This window comes from Gilbertella persicaria (genome assembly GCF_025201335.1).
Source record: "Gilbertella persicaria strain CBS 190.32 chromosome Unknown B0P05scaffold_27, whole genome shotgun sequence".
Lineage (NCBI taxonomy): Eukaryota > Fungi > Mucoromycota > Mucoromycetes > Mucorales > Choanephoraceae > Gilbertella > Gilbertella persicaria.
Genome location: NW_026251988.1, coordinates 179,748 through 194,799, shown reverse-complemented (window position 1 = coordinate 194,799; position 15,052 = coordinate 179,748). Strand labels below are relative to the sequence as shown.

General features: G+C 37.5%; 4 protein-coding genes across 4 annotated transcripts; 1 reads left to right on the top strand and 3 right to left on the bottom strand.

Annotated features, from left to right (window-relative positions):
* Positions 1–2,241: 2,241 nt before the first annotated feature.
* Positions 2,242–3,105, top strand: B0P05DRAFT_588459 (SMAD/FHA domain-containing protein; the record flags this gene model as incomplete). The annotated part of the gene is made up of 4 exons (XM_051582663.1): positions 2,242–2,638; positions 2,686–2,738; positions 2,795–2,904; positions 2,955–3,105. 4 exons carry the CDS (start codon positions 2,242–2,244, stop codon positions 3,103–3,105), a joined length of 711 nt encoding a protein of 236 aa, XP_051433512.1.
* A 76-nt stretch (positions 3,106–3,181) lies between these two features.
* On the bottom strand, positions 3,182–8,810 carry B0P05DRAFT_588458 (uncharacterized protein; the record flags this gene model as incomplete). The annotated part of the gene is made up of 6 exons (XM_051582662.1): positions 3,182–4,561; positions 4,615–5,827; positions 5,882–6,441; positions 6,493–7,353; positions 7,412–7,607; positions 7,657–8,810. 6 exons carry the CDS (start codon positions 8,808–8,810, stop codon positions 3,182–3,184), a joined length of 5,364 nt encoding a protein of 1,787 aa, XP_051433511.1.
* Positions 8,811–9,841: 1,031 nt separating this feature from the next.
* On the bottom strand, positions 9,842–11,571 carry B0P05DRAFT_547444 (uncharacterized protein). Its single transcript, XM_051578883.1, has 9 exons — positions 11,412–11,571; positions 11,179–11,357; positions 11,086–11,130; positions 10,975–11,043; positions 10,715–10,924; positions 10,569–10,667; positions 10,413–10,516; positions 10,211–10,354; positions 9,842–10,190 (listed from the first exon to the last, which is right to left on the bottom strand). The coding sequence occupies exons 2-9, from the start codon at positions 11,189–11,191 to the stop codon at positions 9,975–9,977; spliced, it is 900 nt and encodes a 299-aa protein (XP_051433510.1). The 5' UTR covers positions 11,192–11,357; positions 11,412–11,571; the 3' UTR covers positions 9,842–9,974.
* On the bottom strand, positions 11,572–13,301 carry B0P05DRAFT_547428 (uncharacterized protein). Its single transcript, XM_051578882.1, has 4 exons — positions 12,736–13,301; positions 12,660–12,687; positions 12,182–12,587; positions 11,572–12,132 (listed from the first exon to the last, which is right to left on the bottom strand). The coding sequence occupies exons 1-4, from the start codon at positions 12,888–12,890 to the stop codon at positions 11,585–11,587; spliced, it is 1,137 nt and encodes a 378-aa protein (XP_051433509.1). The 5' UTR covers positions 12,891–13,301; the 3' UTR covers positions 11,572–11,584.
* Between the last annotated feature and the right edge of the window lie 1,751 nt (positions 13,302–15,052).

The following is a 15,052-nucleotide window of genomic DNA, read 5'->3' as shown; positions in this document are numbered from 1 at the left end:
TTAAGTAATTACTTTATTTATCGAAATTGATCTACATATTGAAGAACTGGTGTTCGGTCAAAAACAGATTGAATGGCGCTGATGGGTGCCATAACTCCTTGTCAAAGATGCATTTGTAGTGGTACCTCCAGAGCACAGTCAAACCATTTCCTAATATCTCTAAGGTTTTTGAGGGCAGCAGTTTGTTGGCTTCGTCCGCCAGCGAAGTAAGTGCTAGCCATAGATCACTAGGATTTTCAAATTGACGATCCAGTTGGACAGAAGTCAATACTTGTTGCCAGTATGACCATTTAACCGGGCAATCGACAAAAAAATGATAGCTACTTTCCTCTATCATACCACAAATACTACAAGCGGACGAAGTAAATGTAGTTGCTTTCCAAGAATGGATCTTGCCTCCATTGGCAATGCTATCATGCAGAAGTCGCCACCAGGGAGTGAAAGCCTTCATATTCATTTCCAATGACCAAAAGAGCGTCCATCGTGAAGTTGGTAGGCGTCGGGCGGGTGGTGTACGGTAAGGGATACCAATTTCAACCGGGTCGCGTTGATCGCTCCAATATCTTCTAACAGAACCCGAAGTAGATTCAAGAACTATCTTGGGTTGTCGACGGCCGGAAGGCAGCGTCCAATGGTCAAGCGATGGAAGATAAGTGGTCATATCTGGGTATTGTGACGAAGAGGGCACCATAGGGCTAGGAGGAAAAAAGGCACATTTAGCTTGAACTGCTGTAGGCAAGACGCAGCTGATAGTGTCAGACGGAGAGGGCAAGAAAAGGGCATCAAAGATCCGTATCAAAGATGTACGTCTGTAATTAATGAAGGATCGATAAGCCTCAAGTATACCGGTGGTAGCATTGTAGCAGACTAAATCTGACATCAAGAAGGGCCTTTTGACCGTGGGTAATGGTAGTGCAGAGCCTATTTTGGCCTGTATTACTATCGACAAAGGTAAGTCCAAAAACCAATGAGCAGGCCAAGAGCTAGATAGCTTCAAAGGTGGCAAACGCTCCAGGAGTTTCAGTAGCTGCATCATAGAGTGAATCAACTGAATAGCTGCATTGTAGTCTATTGGATCCGGTGTATACAGCGAGGAATAGAAGTGATGGGCTTCTTGAAGTATATCCTCAATATCGTGAACCATTGCACTGCTATCGGGTTTATGTAGACATGTAATTGTTTGCTTTGTTTGACGAGTTTTTAAGACCCGAAAAAATACTTGTTGCTTCGTTCCCCTTGTGTATGCCAGCGAGTGGCTGTTCGCATGCAATATTTGGCGGCTTCCGTCTCAGTAAACAATTCAATTTGCTTGTAAATTTCAGATAGTTCATTCAACGAGGATGATGTAGAGTTCTCACTAGTATCCATCATCATAGCTGATAAGATTTGTGTTCTTCTATTCTGAAGTTGTATCAGAAGATGCTTGGATTTGACTTTTGAATTGCTTGAATATGATTGTGCTAAGTTGCGTATCATGAATTTGAAGTCCTCCTATGTTCTCTGTCGCAGAGTGGCCAGCTCTGGATCAAAATTCACTTAAGTTGAATTAGTAGGTAGAGGGTTATTCGTATCTGGAATTGCAAGTTGAAGCATATCCACATTTATCTGAGAGAAAAAAGTGGTCATCGTACAATCCAATAAACTGAGAAAATGCTTGTTGAGTAGTAGAGCTGGATTGAAACGCCAAGATCCAGAACCAAAGGATGTTTTTGACGCCAATAGATCAACAGTCAGAAGACTATGATCCGTCCAAGCATACGGAAGGTGGTGAATCTGCGAATTAGTGATTTTTGGCATTTGAATAGTATCTTCATAAATATAGTCGATTGTGGTGCGAATGTTTTTGTGAAGGCACTAGTAAAAGTAGGTAAACCATCTGGGAAACAGTCTGAGTAATTGGCCCACACATAAGGCTTCCAAAAGTAGTTTCATAGCTTCAAATCAAGATTGAACTCCGACTTTTTCTTCTATTTTGATTTGAAATCGCTAAAAATTATTCATTGATTCCGATTTGATCCAAATTTTTGATGCATTACAAAATAATTGTACTATAAAAAGCGTCAATGATATATGCTGAAGCAAGTGAAGCACTTGCCGGACACTATGCCTTTGTAAGCCAATATCTTATGTACAACTCCGGCCTCACATGTCCGGTCCGAGATGTGCAGAAATGCTCTAATTAAATTTCAGCTCTAATTTTTTCTCTCTCATTTCAGCTGCTTTGAGAAACACGGCTTTATAATGAGTTCACCTTCACGTCAAAGCAAAACTGCTTATAGGTCCAGATCTCGTTCCCCTCCTAGAAGACGCTCTCGCTCACCTTCTTATCAAAAAAGACGTTCAAGATCCCCACCTAGACGGCAAAGATATAACGAGCGATCGCGTTCACCACCTCCTCGAAGACATAACGACAGCTCTAGAGGAGGCAGAAGATTTGAGTGGGGAAGACCAGAAGATAATGAAAGAGCTGAAGAAGAACCTGTCGAAAAAGTTGAACCCAATTTTGGTCTCTCTGGAAAATTAGCAGCAGAAACAAACACGGTCAAAGGTGTTGAATTAAAATACAATGAACCACCAGAGTCTGCAAAACCAAAGCATAAATGGAGACTTTATGTATTTAAAGGCGATGAGCAAATAGGTACAGGCAATGTATACAAAGATACAAAATCTAATTGCTTGGGTTAGATTTGTTACATATCCACAGACAAAGCTCATATTTAATTGGGCGTGATCGAGTGGTAATTGATATAGATAAATAGCATGTACCAATGAGTTTAACTGCTATTTTCAATAGGTTGTTGATATTGCAGTAGATCATCCTTCTTGTTCGAAACAACATGCTGTTATACAATATAGAGAAGTAGCTGAGCAGGACGAACATGGAAGATCTAAAAGAACAGTAAAGTAAGTCAAATAAAGAAGGAGAAAAAAACACGTATTTATTATTATTTTAGACCATTTATCATTGATCTTGAAGCAACAAATGGTACTTTTCTTAATGGAGATCAAATTCCAGCCACTCGATTTGTGGAATTGAGACCCAAAGATGTTCTTAAGTTTGGAAATAGTACAAGAGAATACGTCCTTTTACGTTCAGAGCAGTAAATGATTATATTAAACAGTGATTAAATACAAAGGTGGATATAGATATACAAAATACGTAAAAAAATATGCAAATAAGTTAGTCATATAAAGTAGTTTTCTGAAGTATATAAGAAAGGTATTCTTGGGCAGCATAAGAGCCTTTTTGAGCGGCAAGTCTGTACAAATCGTCTGCTTTCTTGGTATCTTGTTGTACAATGATTCCTTTACGATAGAATTCAGCTAATTTGAACATGGCAGTGGCTTCATCTTCTTCATATTCTTGGTCTAAAAATTCCAAGTCTTGCTGTTGCTCTATTAAATAAGCTTTGCTCACGACTTCACCGTACCAATAGAAAGCTTGCTGCAAGTTTTTCTCTACACCGAGTCCATTTTCAAAACATTGAGCTACATCTAAATAGACACGATAACCTGTTTTTTCTTCTTGAGCAAATTGGATCAAAGTGGCTGCTGCTTCTTTAGCTTGAACAGTAACATTAGCCCAACCATGAAGATGATAACGCGCAATCATGATTTCGGACAGGAACTTGTATTCTAAGGGTGCATGAAGATGTGCAGCTTGGAACAATTCATATGCACGAGCACGACTTTCGATATCTTGATGCAGGATTCGAGCAAGGTTGAGTTCGGCTTGCCAACGATCAGGGGCAGTTTCGTAAGTTTCAAACAATTCTATAGCAATCTCATACTGTTCTAGTGCAATAGCAAAATCTGGCGCAACAAAAATGCCATGTTGGTGATATATTCCAAGGTAGTAAGTAGCTGTAGGATGCTTTTGTACAGCAGATCTGCAAAAGAGATCATAGGCTTTTTCAAAGTCTTGAGGCAGTAGTATACGTTCCTCTTTTGTTTCATCTTGATTAATGTTGTTTTCTTGACCATCATCGTCATAACGTCCCTTTAATATAATTTCTTTTCCGCGATGATAAAGCAAACCAAGTTCAAACTGTGCTTCTTTTAAACCGAGTTCAGCAGCACGTTGCAAATGAGCAAGGCCTTCTTCTTGTTCTTCAACAGAATAGTCATCATTTAAAAAGAGTATACCAAGTTGGAACATGGCTTCCTGTACATTAAGATCAGCTGCTGTCCGAAGATATTTGATGGATAAACAAGCATCGGGCTGCAACAAGTATTTGCCTTCATCTCGAATGCCCTCAAGATAGTATAGACCAAGTTGATAACATGACTTTCCATGACTGTCAGGTGTGACATTCACTGCCATATTAAAGCATTTACAAGCCTCAAGATGATGATGATTATGTGAAGGGATACGTTCTTGAGCGTACATGATAGCAATACGGTAATAAGCTTCCGCATCATGCGTTATTTTGGCTGCACGAATGTACCACTCATATGCAAGTTGATCATCTTTGACTGTTCCAATGCCGTTTTCGTAACACTGACCTAGCGTATTATAAGCATGAACACAATTTAATTCATTCGCGCATATCAAAAGCTCCTATAAATAGCATAAATAAACAAATAAACAATGTCATCATTTAGATTACATACTTGAAAGCCTTTTTTTGGGTCAAGTGTACAACCACCATACCCCTCGATTTGGTAACGTGCACAAAAGAAGCGCGCAAGTACACTTCCTTGACTTGCAGCCTTTTCAAAGTATTCAAGCGCTGCGGCATATTGCTTTTGTTCGTGCCATGCTTCAGCAGCATAGACAGTAGCATCAACACTACCAAGATTAGAAGCTCTTTCAAAACATTCAATCGCCAAATTTTTTTCATCTTCTTCGCATTGAAAGCGTGATTCTCCCTCTTCCTCTTCTTCGTCTTGATCGATGCTAGGTGTTGGTAAATGATGCGCATTTGAAAACTTGATTTTTGTCTTTGTGCAATTGTTGTAAGTTTTTCCTAAAAGGACAAGCGATTCTGTATCACCTGCATCTCCAGCCATATGTAAATACTTGAGCGCCATATCTAAATATTCTTGTTGCATCGTAGTGCTCAGAAAAGGAACCTGTAATTGCTTGAGGTATTTTTGGCCGAGAACACGCATAGCAAGGACATGGCCAAGAGATGCAGCTTGTTTTTGATATTGCAGTTCTAGTTCATGTTGTTCGATCATTCCAGACATTTGGGACAGCATCCAAATACTTTCTGCATGCGACTTGGAACCTGACAGCTTAAAAAAGCTAGCTGCAGCTCGTTCATCAACACGTACGCCATATTCTCCACGAAGATAGATAATGCCCATGCGATACTGTGCTTCTGTGTATCCCAATTCTGCACTTTTCTTTAGATAGTTGAGTGCTAATGAGATATCGACAGGAATGCTCGGAATAAATCCGCTACCATATATATCAGCAAGGTTGAAATAAGCAATACTGTCATTTAGTTCTTCTGCAGATTTGCGGAACCAGAAAATAGCTTGCAATGGATCGGCTTGAGTACCAGTACCATGAAGGAAACAGCAACCGAGGGGCTGGAATGCTTGTGGGAATTGGTCTTGAGTGGCCAGCTTTGATAGGGTATCAAATGCAGCTTCATGGCTAATTGTTTTATTAGCTTCAAACAGGCTTTGAAGAAGTGTAGGATTGGTTTGAGCAGGAGGGATATAACCAAGTGCTAATCTTGCTACCATCATACGAGCCGTTTTGCCAATATTATTTTGTGCAATCTTCGATTCTTTTGATGCCAATAAATAATAATCATATGCAAGTTCCATGTTTCCAACTTGATAGTATAGTTCAGCTATTGCAGGATAAGCACTAGAAAAAAAAAGGAGGTTAATAAAATGGTTTGCTAGTGTATGTATCACTTACTAAGGGTAGCCCAAGGTAGCAGCACGTAGATAATGTTCTGCAGCGATTTCTAAACTCTTTTCCACTCCTGTACCTTTTTGGTAGCAGTCGCCTAAAAAAGCAATTGCTTCAGCGTCGTTTTTTGCAGCTGCTTTGACAAGTAAATCAACTGCCATGGGATAATCTGTTGCTAGTCCTTGACCTGTCAAATAAATCTTGCCTAGTTCGCGTTGAGCAAAAGTGTCGTTATTTTCTATAGCTTTCTTAAGGCACTGTACAGCCTTGATAAAGTATTGTTGACTTTGTTGAGGATTATCAGTATGTGTTACCATAAATTGAAGGTATACGCGAGCAATATAAGACATGGCTTGAGCAACTCCAAGCCGAGCAGACTTTTCAAACCATTCTAAAGCTATATCCAAATTAGGCTTATTGTCTGGCTGACCAATGCCCTTATAGAAGCAAAGGCCTACCGAATACATAGACATAGGGTGACCATTGGCGGCTGCTTTGTGGTACCATGGAAATGCATCTACTGGACCCTTGGAAGGAATTACATGATTCGACATCATATAAGCAACCTAATGAACTGTTAGAAAAAAAAATAAACATTACACAATGCATATAGCTACCAAAAAAGTAGCGTCGTTATCGCCGCCTTCTGCAGCCGTCATAAAATGGTGAAACGCCTTCTGACGGTCAATATCAAAAAACCCCGAGATACCTTCGTCGTAGATCGAACCTAGCCAGTAGTGAGCATGGGGATCGTTTGTTTTTTCAACTAGATCGAGAAGCATCTTGTGCGCTAACACGGGGTCATATGGTACGCCCTCCATGTCTTGACATAAATGGTACCTTGCTATTGATAATTGTGCTGTGTGCAATGGCTGAATGTCTTTTTGAGGATCAGCATTTTTTAAAACTGTGGTATAGAGTCGGAAAGCTTCTGCATGACGTGCCATTCTTTGCAACAAAAGTGCTTGATCGATCTGAGCATTGCAGATATACGGACTATCAGCTTCCGCAGCTTTGGCATAAAATCCAAGAGCTTTTTCCAAATCAACGTCGACACCAATACCTTGCTCATGGCATTTACCCAGAATAGCCATAGCGGCCACATCTTTTCCTGTAGCAGCACGTTTGTACCAGCGAATAGCTTCTCTTTCGTTCTTTTTTGTACGTAGTCGAGAATCAACGACGGCTGAATCTTGTGATGATACAATACTTCCTTGTTGATAGAGCTGACCAAACACACGTTGTGCGTATGGTAAACCAGCCATAGCAGACTGCTTGATAAGCCGAACTGCTTCTTTGTGATTCTTTTGTCTACCGAGTCGACCAAAATAATAAACAAGGCCGAGAATATACTGAGCTGCATGATTATTGTTCTCAACTGCTGCTTTGTAATGAAGTAAGGCAACATCATTGCTTTGTTCAACTCCTTCTCCTTTATCATACAAGATACCAAGTTGTACGTGCGCACGAGAGTTATTCTAGAAAGGGGAGGCGCAAAGCTAGTTTAGAAATGGCGAATATAAATATGTTAATTACCATTTGTACTGCTTTCTCAAGCCATTCAATGCCTTGTGCATAATTAGATTCTGCTATTAGTCTACTTCCTAATGCAGCTTGTGCATCAGGAAAACCTCCTTCTGCGCTCTTTCCATAATAGTGTTTTGCCTTTTCGAGATCTTGTGCAATGTCAAATCCTCTTTCATAATGAACACCAACCAAAAACTGTGCATACCTATAAATGATTCATATAAATATTATGAGAAAAAAAGAATATACATTACATATTGTTATTTTCAGCACTTTTTAAGAGATATTCCAAAGCTTCTTGAGTATTTTGAGTGATGCCTTCACCTTGGAATAACATACGAGCTAATGCGCACTGAGCTTCTGCCACTGTAGTCAAGATGGAGTCGTTGACTGGTTCATACTCGCTTGCCATTTTGAAGCACTCAAACGCAGCTACTTTATCAATCGTATGGCCAGGAACGCCATCAAGATAACATCGACCGAGTGCATAGCTTGTCTCACATGATGGGTGTGTTTTGAGCAAATTTAAACCGCGTTCAATGTTTGGGCTTACACCAAGGCCAAAAATAAGGCATTTAGCTAAGTAGACGATTGCAATGCTTTTATTAGTTGAATCAGCAATTGTGGTGTACTGATGAATTGCATTGTAGAACTGAGACCAGTCAAAGGGGTCGTTCTGCTGTTGAGCATGATGGTAGTTTTCTTGAATGATACGATGAGATTGTTCAGGATGTTGTTGAAGCTGTTTAAGGATATCTTGTGATAGAATGGGAACTAGTCCATCGTTGGTCGTACTTGTGTTATTGGATGAAGAATGGTAATAACAATAGGAAGGTGGCGAAGTTAAGGATTCAGCAACAGGGTATAGTGATTTTCTTGAGATGGTAGAGTGATCTGTGATTTCAGTAAATGCGGAAGTCGTTGCTTGTATTTGTGAGAACGGATCGTTGGAGAGTGTTGTCCAGGCAGCGCTACTCACGTTGCTCTTGTTCAAGTAAAGTCCAATGTAATCATTGCTGCTGGTTATTGTATTATTACTGATAATTGATAAATGTTTATTGGCAACAGAAGGTGATTTTCTTTTCGACATTTTTGAATCATAAGGCGAGATATGGCTACTGTTTCGACTGCTGCTTGTACTTGCACTGCTCATTGGTTTCTTACCATTATATTTTGTAATCGCCATGTCTATCGTTGTACAAGGCGGAGTATCGTTCTCTTTTATTGTTATTGTTGGTGTTGTGGTAGCTGGTGTTACTGAAATTGTTGATAATGGTGTAGGTACAGCTATCTTCTTTTTCTTTCTATTCAAGACTGCTCGAAGATTGTGCCTCTTTTTGTATGGTAAATGATCATAGTAGGAAGATTTCTGTTGATCATCGCTACTTTTACTGGGTTTGGCCCCCATTTTGTTAATGCAAAAAAAAAAAAGAAAATGAGAAAAAAAAAGAAGAGAGAAGAAAAGAAAAAACTAATTTTTATAAGGTAGCTGAGATCAGGTGTATTTCTGCGGTCAAAAAAAGGACTTCCCCCCCCCCCACTCCCCTTTATAAACAAACGGGAAAATCATCGTACTTTTAAATTTCAACGCGTTGTACTATTAAACTATGTCGCAAGAATCGAAAAATATAAAGGAACACTCCGTTCATAAACAAAGCATCATTTGCCCTTTAATTCAAAAAAAAAAGATATACTTGATATTCACAATTACTCTTTGTACGATAAACAAAGACACAAGCTTCTTGTGAATGTGCACAATTGATGAGATATAAATGAACTTAGTTTTCTTTGATTGCCTTTCTTTTTATGCTCATTGCTTTTGAGAACATTCGTAAACTTGTTTGTACAAGATCAATTATTTTCAAGATAAAAATTAGTGAGTATAGACTTTATTGTTGACAATTTTACGACAATCAGGTGCCTACAAACTCATTACTGCGTAAAAATATTAGTGACATGATAGGAGAAAAAAAGCCTCTTGCAACTGTCATGTTTTTTATTGTTTAGTTAACAAAAGAAGACTTTTTTTGTAAAGAACATTTGCTAGTAATGTAGAGTTAATTTATCATGGATTTGCTTCATATAAGCATGGATGGAATGACAATAATAGGGCGAGGATTACTTCTCAAAAACAATCGTTCATGGCCAAGTTTTCTTTACTATAGGCTAAGATATCACACAAAGTATTTTTTTAATATCAATAAGCCATCAAAGCACTTTTGGCGTAATTAGCTGATGACCATTTGTTTTGTAAAAAAGGCTTATTACCATGCACAAAATACTTTTATAAACGTTTCATTGTACATCATACAATCCTTCTTCAAAGATACTGAATTTCAAAGTACGATACTGTTCAAAGTTAAAAGAGGTAAACAGCTACCAAAATTGTACATTTGAAAACAAATCACATTTGTTTCATCTTTTTTTTTTTTTTTTTATTGGTATTCACTGCTACTAGTATCCTCAATACTGCTAATATCTTCACTACTGCTACTGTCTTCAATTCTCGATTTATGTCCCTTAAGATTATAAAGCCTAATGGTGACATTAAATGAATTTCGGACTTCCTTTGTCAACTAGAAAGGTATAAGAATAAGAAAATATATACAAGAAAAGACACATAAATTTTTACCATCTTTATATAACCTGTTGCGAGCATTTGAATGTGAATTGAACCTGGATCTTGTATTCCGAGGTTACGCATTTCTTCAACAATAGTTTTTACTTTTGCAAACATGTGTGACGCAAAGTGTTTAAAATAATGATACATTTCACCCTTTTTGCAGCACTCAGTCCCAGATACAATACGGTACTGTCCTGCTCATCATTAATGTCACTCAAGATGATCTTGACGCCCGCTGGTTTGTTCGATCTGCATGCTTCACACTTCATGGCATAGTCATAAACGATATCCTTTGTTTGGACCCATTTGGAATATTTATCAACCGTAGACTATAACATAATGTTTTGTTTTTGTCATGTGCGTGTTTGTTTCAAACAATAAGATTACCTTGAATGAGGAAAGCCATACATCACTTGTTACTATTGAATCTTTGTAGCCTTGTATTCTTTTCATTACAGCCTTTTTTGCTAAATCATAGCGAGTTGAAGTTGCTGCAAAAGACGTGTACAAATTTAGTAATTTATTGAATCTCCTCCAACTTACATGAATCGAAAACAGGGTTCAATACTAATCGCACTAGATATTCAATGTAAATCTCCAATTGTCGCTTAAATGACAACACTCTTCCCTTGCTGAACTCCGCTAAAGCAAGCAGGTTATCACTTGATTCTGTGTAATAGTGTATTTACGTGGTAGTTCCATCATGGCTTCTTGAACAGCCGTTTTCTCACCATCAATCATATCATCATCCACAACAAAATCACTCTCTTCTTCACTCTCTTCTTCTTCGCTATCAAAACCACTGACGCTATTAATGCCCATGTCACTATCTTTTGTTGCATAGTCATCAATAGGTCCCTTTTGACCTTTCTCATACTGCGCCAATTTGGATTTACGATCTAGACAATAGTAAGTATTTTTTTGTATTGTATTGTATAATTGACACTACCTTTCAGCTTTTTAAGTGCTTCAGAGTAGCGTGATACTTGTTTACCGCGTGTTCTTTCATTTAATATGTCTAGAAAAGTCAATGCATCTAAGAAAAGCACTGTTTGCATACCTGACTTGTCAAGGAAATTTAAATCATCAATTATGTCCTCTTTCTCTGTGTTCCAAAGTGAGTAAGAAAATAAGCTTTGTTTGTATGACTTGCCTGTGTGTTTCATGGTCGATTTGTCGTCATCATTGTCATCATCACTCTGAATAATACGCTTTCGAAGCCTCTTTCTCTTAGTGTGAATGATTTGTTCTTCTAAACTTGTGTCTGAGTCACTTGTTAAAACAATTTTTTTTGTTCGTTTCCTTGGTATCACTTCTTCCTCTTTTTCTTCTCTATATATAGTTCATCAAAAAATATTCTTTTCTATCTACATATACACACGTTACATTGGCTGTTCAACAGACAATAGCTTCATATCACTTGAAACCTCGGAAGGTGTAACCAGTTCAGGCTCATTTTTGGCCTTGGCTGAAAAATAGTTTAATAGTGTCTGTTGCTTCTTATTCGACATTGTTAAATAAAAAACAAAAAAAAAAGAACAGAAAAAAATTTTATTAATTTAAATATCCTTAAACTTCCAACCACCTTCACCCATTGTATCTACAAACTTTGAATCAGCCTTGGCAATGATCTTTTCACGCAAGTCGCCATAGATTTCTTCTCCAGAAACAGAATCAAAGTACTTGGGACTCCATTTCTCATTGTTGGCCTCACGTTCCTTACGAAGAGCACGTTGATGATTTTCAATGGCTGACTTTTCACTAGAAGCAGTAGCATAATCACCTGCTTTGAGTGCGTCAGACACCTTTTGCCATACACGGCGAGACTCTAATTCATCTTGTTGTTCGACAGCTTTAACATGAGGCTTGGGCTTTTCAAGATTGGTCAAATCAAGGAATTCTTGAGTCTTCTTGTTCTTTGTGATAGTAGACTTGCCAGTCCATTGACCTTCAATTACAGTAGGAGTAGAGAGAGAGCTGTGAGTGATGGTAGCCTTGAAGTGATGAACTTCACCAGAAATCCAACCCTTGGTAGTATATTCAATAGAAGCAAAATATCCACTTGAAGAGTGGACAAATGAAGTACCATAAAGTTCAACGTAGGGAGCTAATTACACATAAAAGTAAGAGAGAGAAGTCATAAAAAGCATACTTACCAGCATACCAAATACCATTGACAGATACAGAGGGTAATGTGAACAAATAAGTTTCGTCACGTTGGGTAAGCTTAAGAGTACAATAACCAATCTGATCCACCAACATTTGTGTGCCTGAAAAACGAGTCTTTTGACCATCATGCCCATTCAAAACCACACCAGCTTCCTTGTTTTCAATATGGAAACCTGATACAGGAGGATGGTGAGAGACTTGCTCACAAACAATACGTGTCTTATCATCCCATTCACAAAGGAATTGTTCACCAAGGATAGGGTTGAATGGCTTCTTTTCCCATTCTCCCTTGGGGACACGGCTAGAGAAAGAACCATTCAAGGAAGAAATAAACCACTTCATAGCTGCATAGAAACGTTCTTCAGCATTATCTGACTTTCCAATGGCACTGAACTAGAGTCGCGTGTCAGTTCTCTCTCTTTCTCTCATTATATTTTTTATTTTTTATATTGTATATGTACTTACAAGAGCAGGTTGATCGGCCCAAAAAGAACTGAGCGATAAAGGATTAGAAGAGATGAAACAAAAGGGATGAACTTACGAATATTCTAACAAGGAAATAGGGGCCAACAAGAAAGAAGGACAAGTCAAGCTAGAAAGGTCGCCAGTAAAGGAAGCCAAGGTCTTTAAAAAAGAAGAGAAGCTACCTTGCTGATCAGCAGGAATACTATCAAGGGTATTGTCTGAAGAAGTCATATTAAGTGAAGAAAAAAGACAATTGTTTATTGTTTTCAAACTTTTTGCCCCTCTCCCAATTTATTTACAAACGGCGTCTCGATATCTATTTTTTTTATGTCCTTTCTCTCTGTGTCTTTTTTTTAACCATATTTACTCTCTTTCAATAACAAACAGGCAGGTTTGCTTTTATACAATTGAGCATGTTTAAAGAAAATACAAGAGGAATTTGCTTGAATATAGTCAGAAACAGTAGATAACAAAGTTACTTGGTTATCTTCCAATTAAATCATTTTGGCTCAAAAGGAAACTGTCACAATGGCTCACTAAAATTAAATCGACTGGACATTTTATTTCATTTGATCATATCCTTAGATATGCATGTCATTAGCTGCCTGGTCTCATTACCAGACCGAAAAGAGTGCCTGAAAAGAAAAAAAAATGAAATAGTATTTTTATGAAAATCATCTTTTCACTTGTGGTTACATATGTTTTACCTTATTTCTTTGACTGGTATTCTTTTTATGACTGCTATGTCCATCGAAACTCATGCATTTTGATGAAGGCACACTCTTTTAACCTTCATTCATTTATTTGTTTCCCTCGAAATAATCATACTATGACATTACATTTTGTTTTTGTACACCTGATATCTGACTTGCAGACTTTTTTTTTTTTTTTTTTTTTTTTTTTTTTTTTTTTTTTTACGTTACTCAATCAAAGCGTAAACGAAGGCTGCAAAGTTTAGTAAAGAGAAAAATGATAGATCACTTTGTCTTGTAAAGAGTGTTTGGTTTTATAACTCCGCTTTTCTTTGCTTCCTCCCAATGCATCAAAATCGAGCTTTTGTACTAAAAAAAAATCAAGCTTTTGTTGAGAACTGCATAAAAGTGAAGTTATTGAGATTTGGTGCAGTAACAGAAGTTGTAGATATTTGTTTTTTGAGTCTTTTGATGTAAAGAACACAGCATCTTTGCTGCTAAAATATCGAGCAAATAGGCAGAATTTTTTACAAGTTTTTCGTTGATACCATCTATTTTCATAGTATAATTGATAAGCAAACATATCCATCAAAAACTAGAGCCTCTGATGGTCATTTCAAGTACTTAAACTTTTCAATATCTCTATTTTCGTCCTGTCATGTCTGAAAGAAGATCAGAAGTTCAAAAAACGAAGATTTTCATGAATACTACCCTTTGTTCGAGAGGTCATCTTGAGCATTTATTTAAAGTCGCTTTTTTTGGTCCAAATCAACTCCAAAAGTACTGTATATGATAGTGAACACCGTTTTTAGGTATTTAGAGTGCTTATGTGTGTATAAATAGGTTTTATACTCCCTTTATGTGACCATATAACACTATATATTTGTTTGTTTTTTTCGATGAATTCAATCTCATTATCAGGTAAATCAAAGTATTAAGAAGGTCTATGTATCTTCTAATGGTATGCGATACACTATCCTTTGCATAACTCAATAAAACTGATGGCACCTTCTAGCTGAAAACAAGTAATTATTCATTGGTTAGTGAATCTGCTTTGTTTTATTTTTTGGACCAAATTAATAGCGACTCATGTTTGTAGTCATTAGTTCTTTGAGCCCATACTGTTTGCATCAAGAATTACTATCTTTCAGAAATAGGCCTGCTTACTATTTAGAGTAAAAAGAGAGAGAGAGAGAGAGAGAGAGAGAGAGAGTAGATGAAAAAAAAACGAAATTACAGGCTGTTAGGGCAAAGTGCTCCGGCTAATTAATATTATCATCCGACCCATCGTTCAATTGCTTGCTGCACTATTTCTTTTTTTTTTTTTTGCCTTTTTTTAACACAAGACTGTTATGTCAGAAACAAGTGATATTATCCAAGTACGTAAAGAAAAGTAAAAAAAAAAAAACATGTATACAGGTGACTAACTCCTCCTATTTGTATAGTCGCTTGATCAGCACCTTTCAGCACTGACAGACACAAGTACTCAAGATAGACCTGTTAAAAAAAGAGCAATAGAAGCTGTCAAAAAGGAAACACAGCAAATAACAAAGCGAAAAGATGCCTCAGCAGCTTCAACTCAATTGCTTGATCATTTACTCGACTCTTTGCTTGTTTCAACTGAGAGTGCTATAGAAAATGTTCGAGAACAAACTGTGGGTGTACTTGTGAGGTAAAGAGAAACAGAGAGAAAAAAAAAGA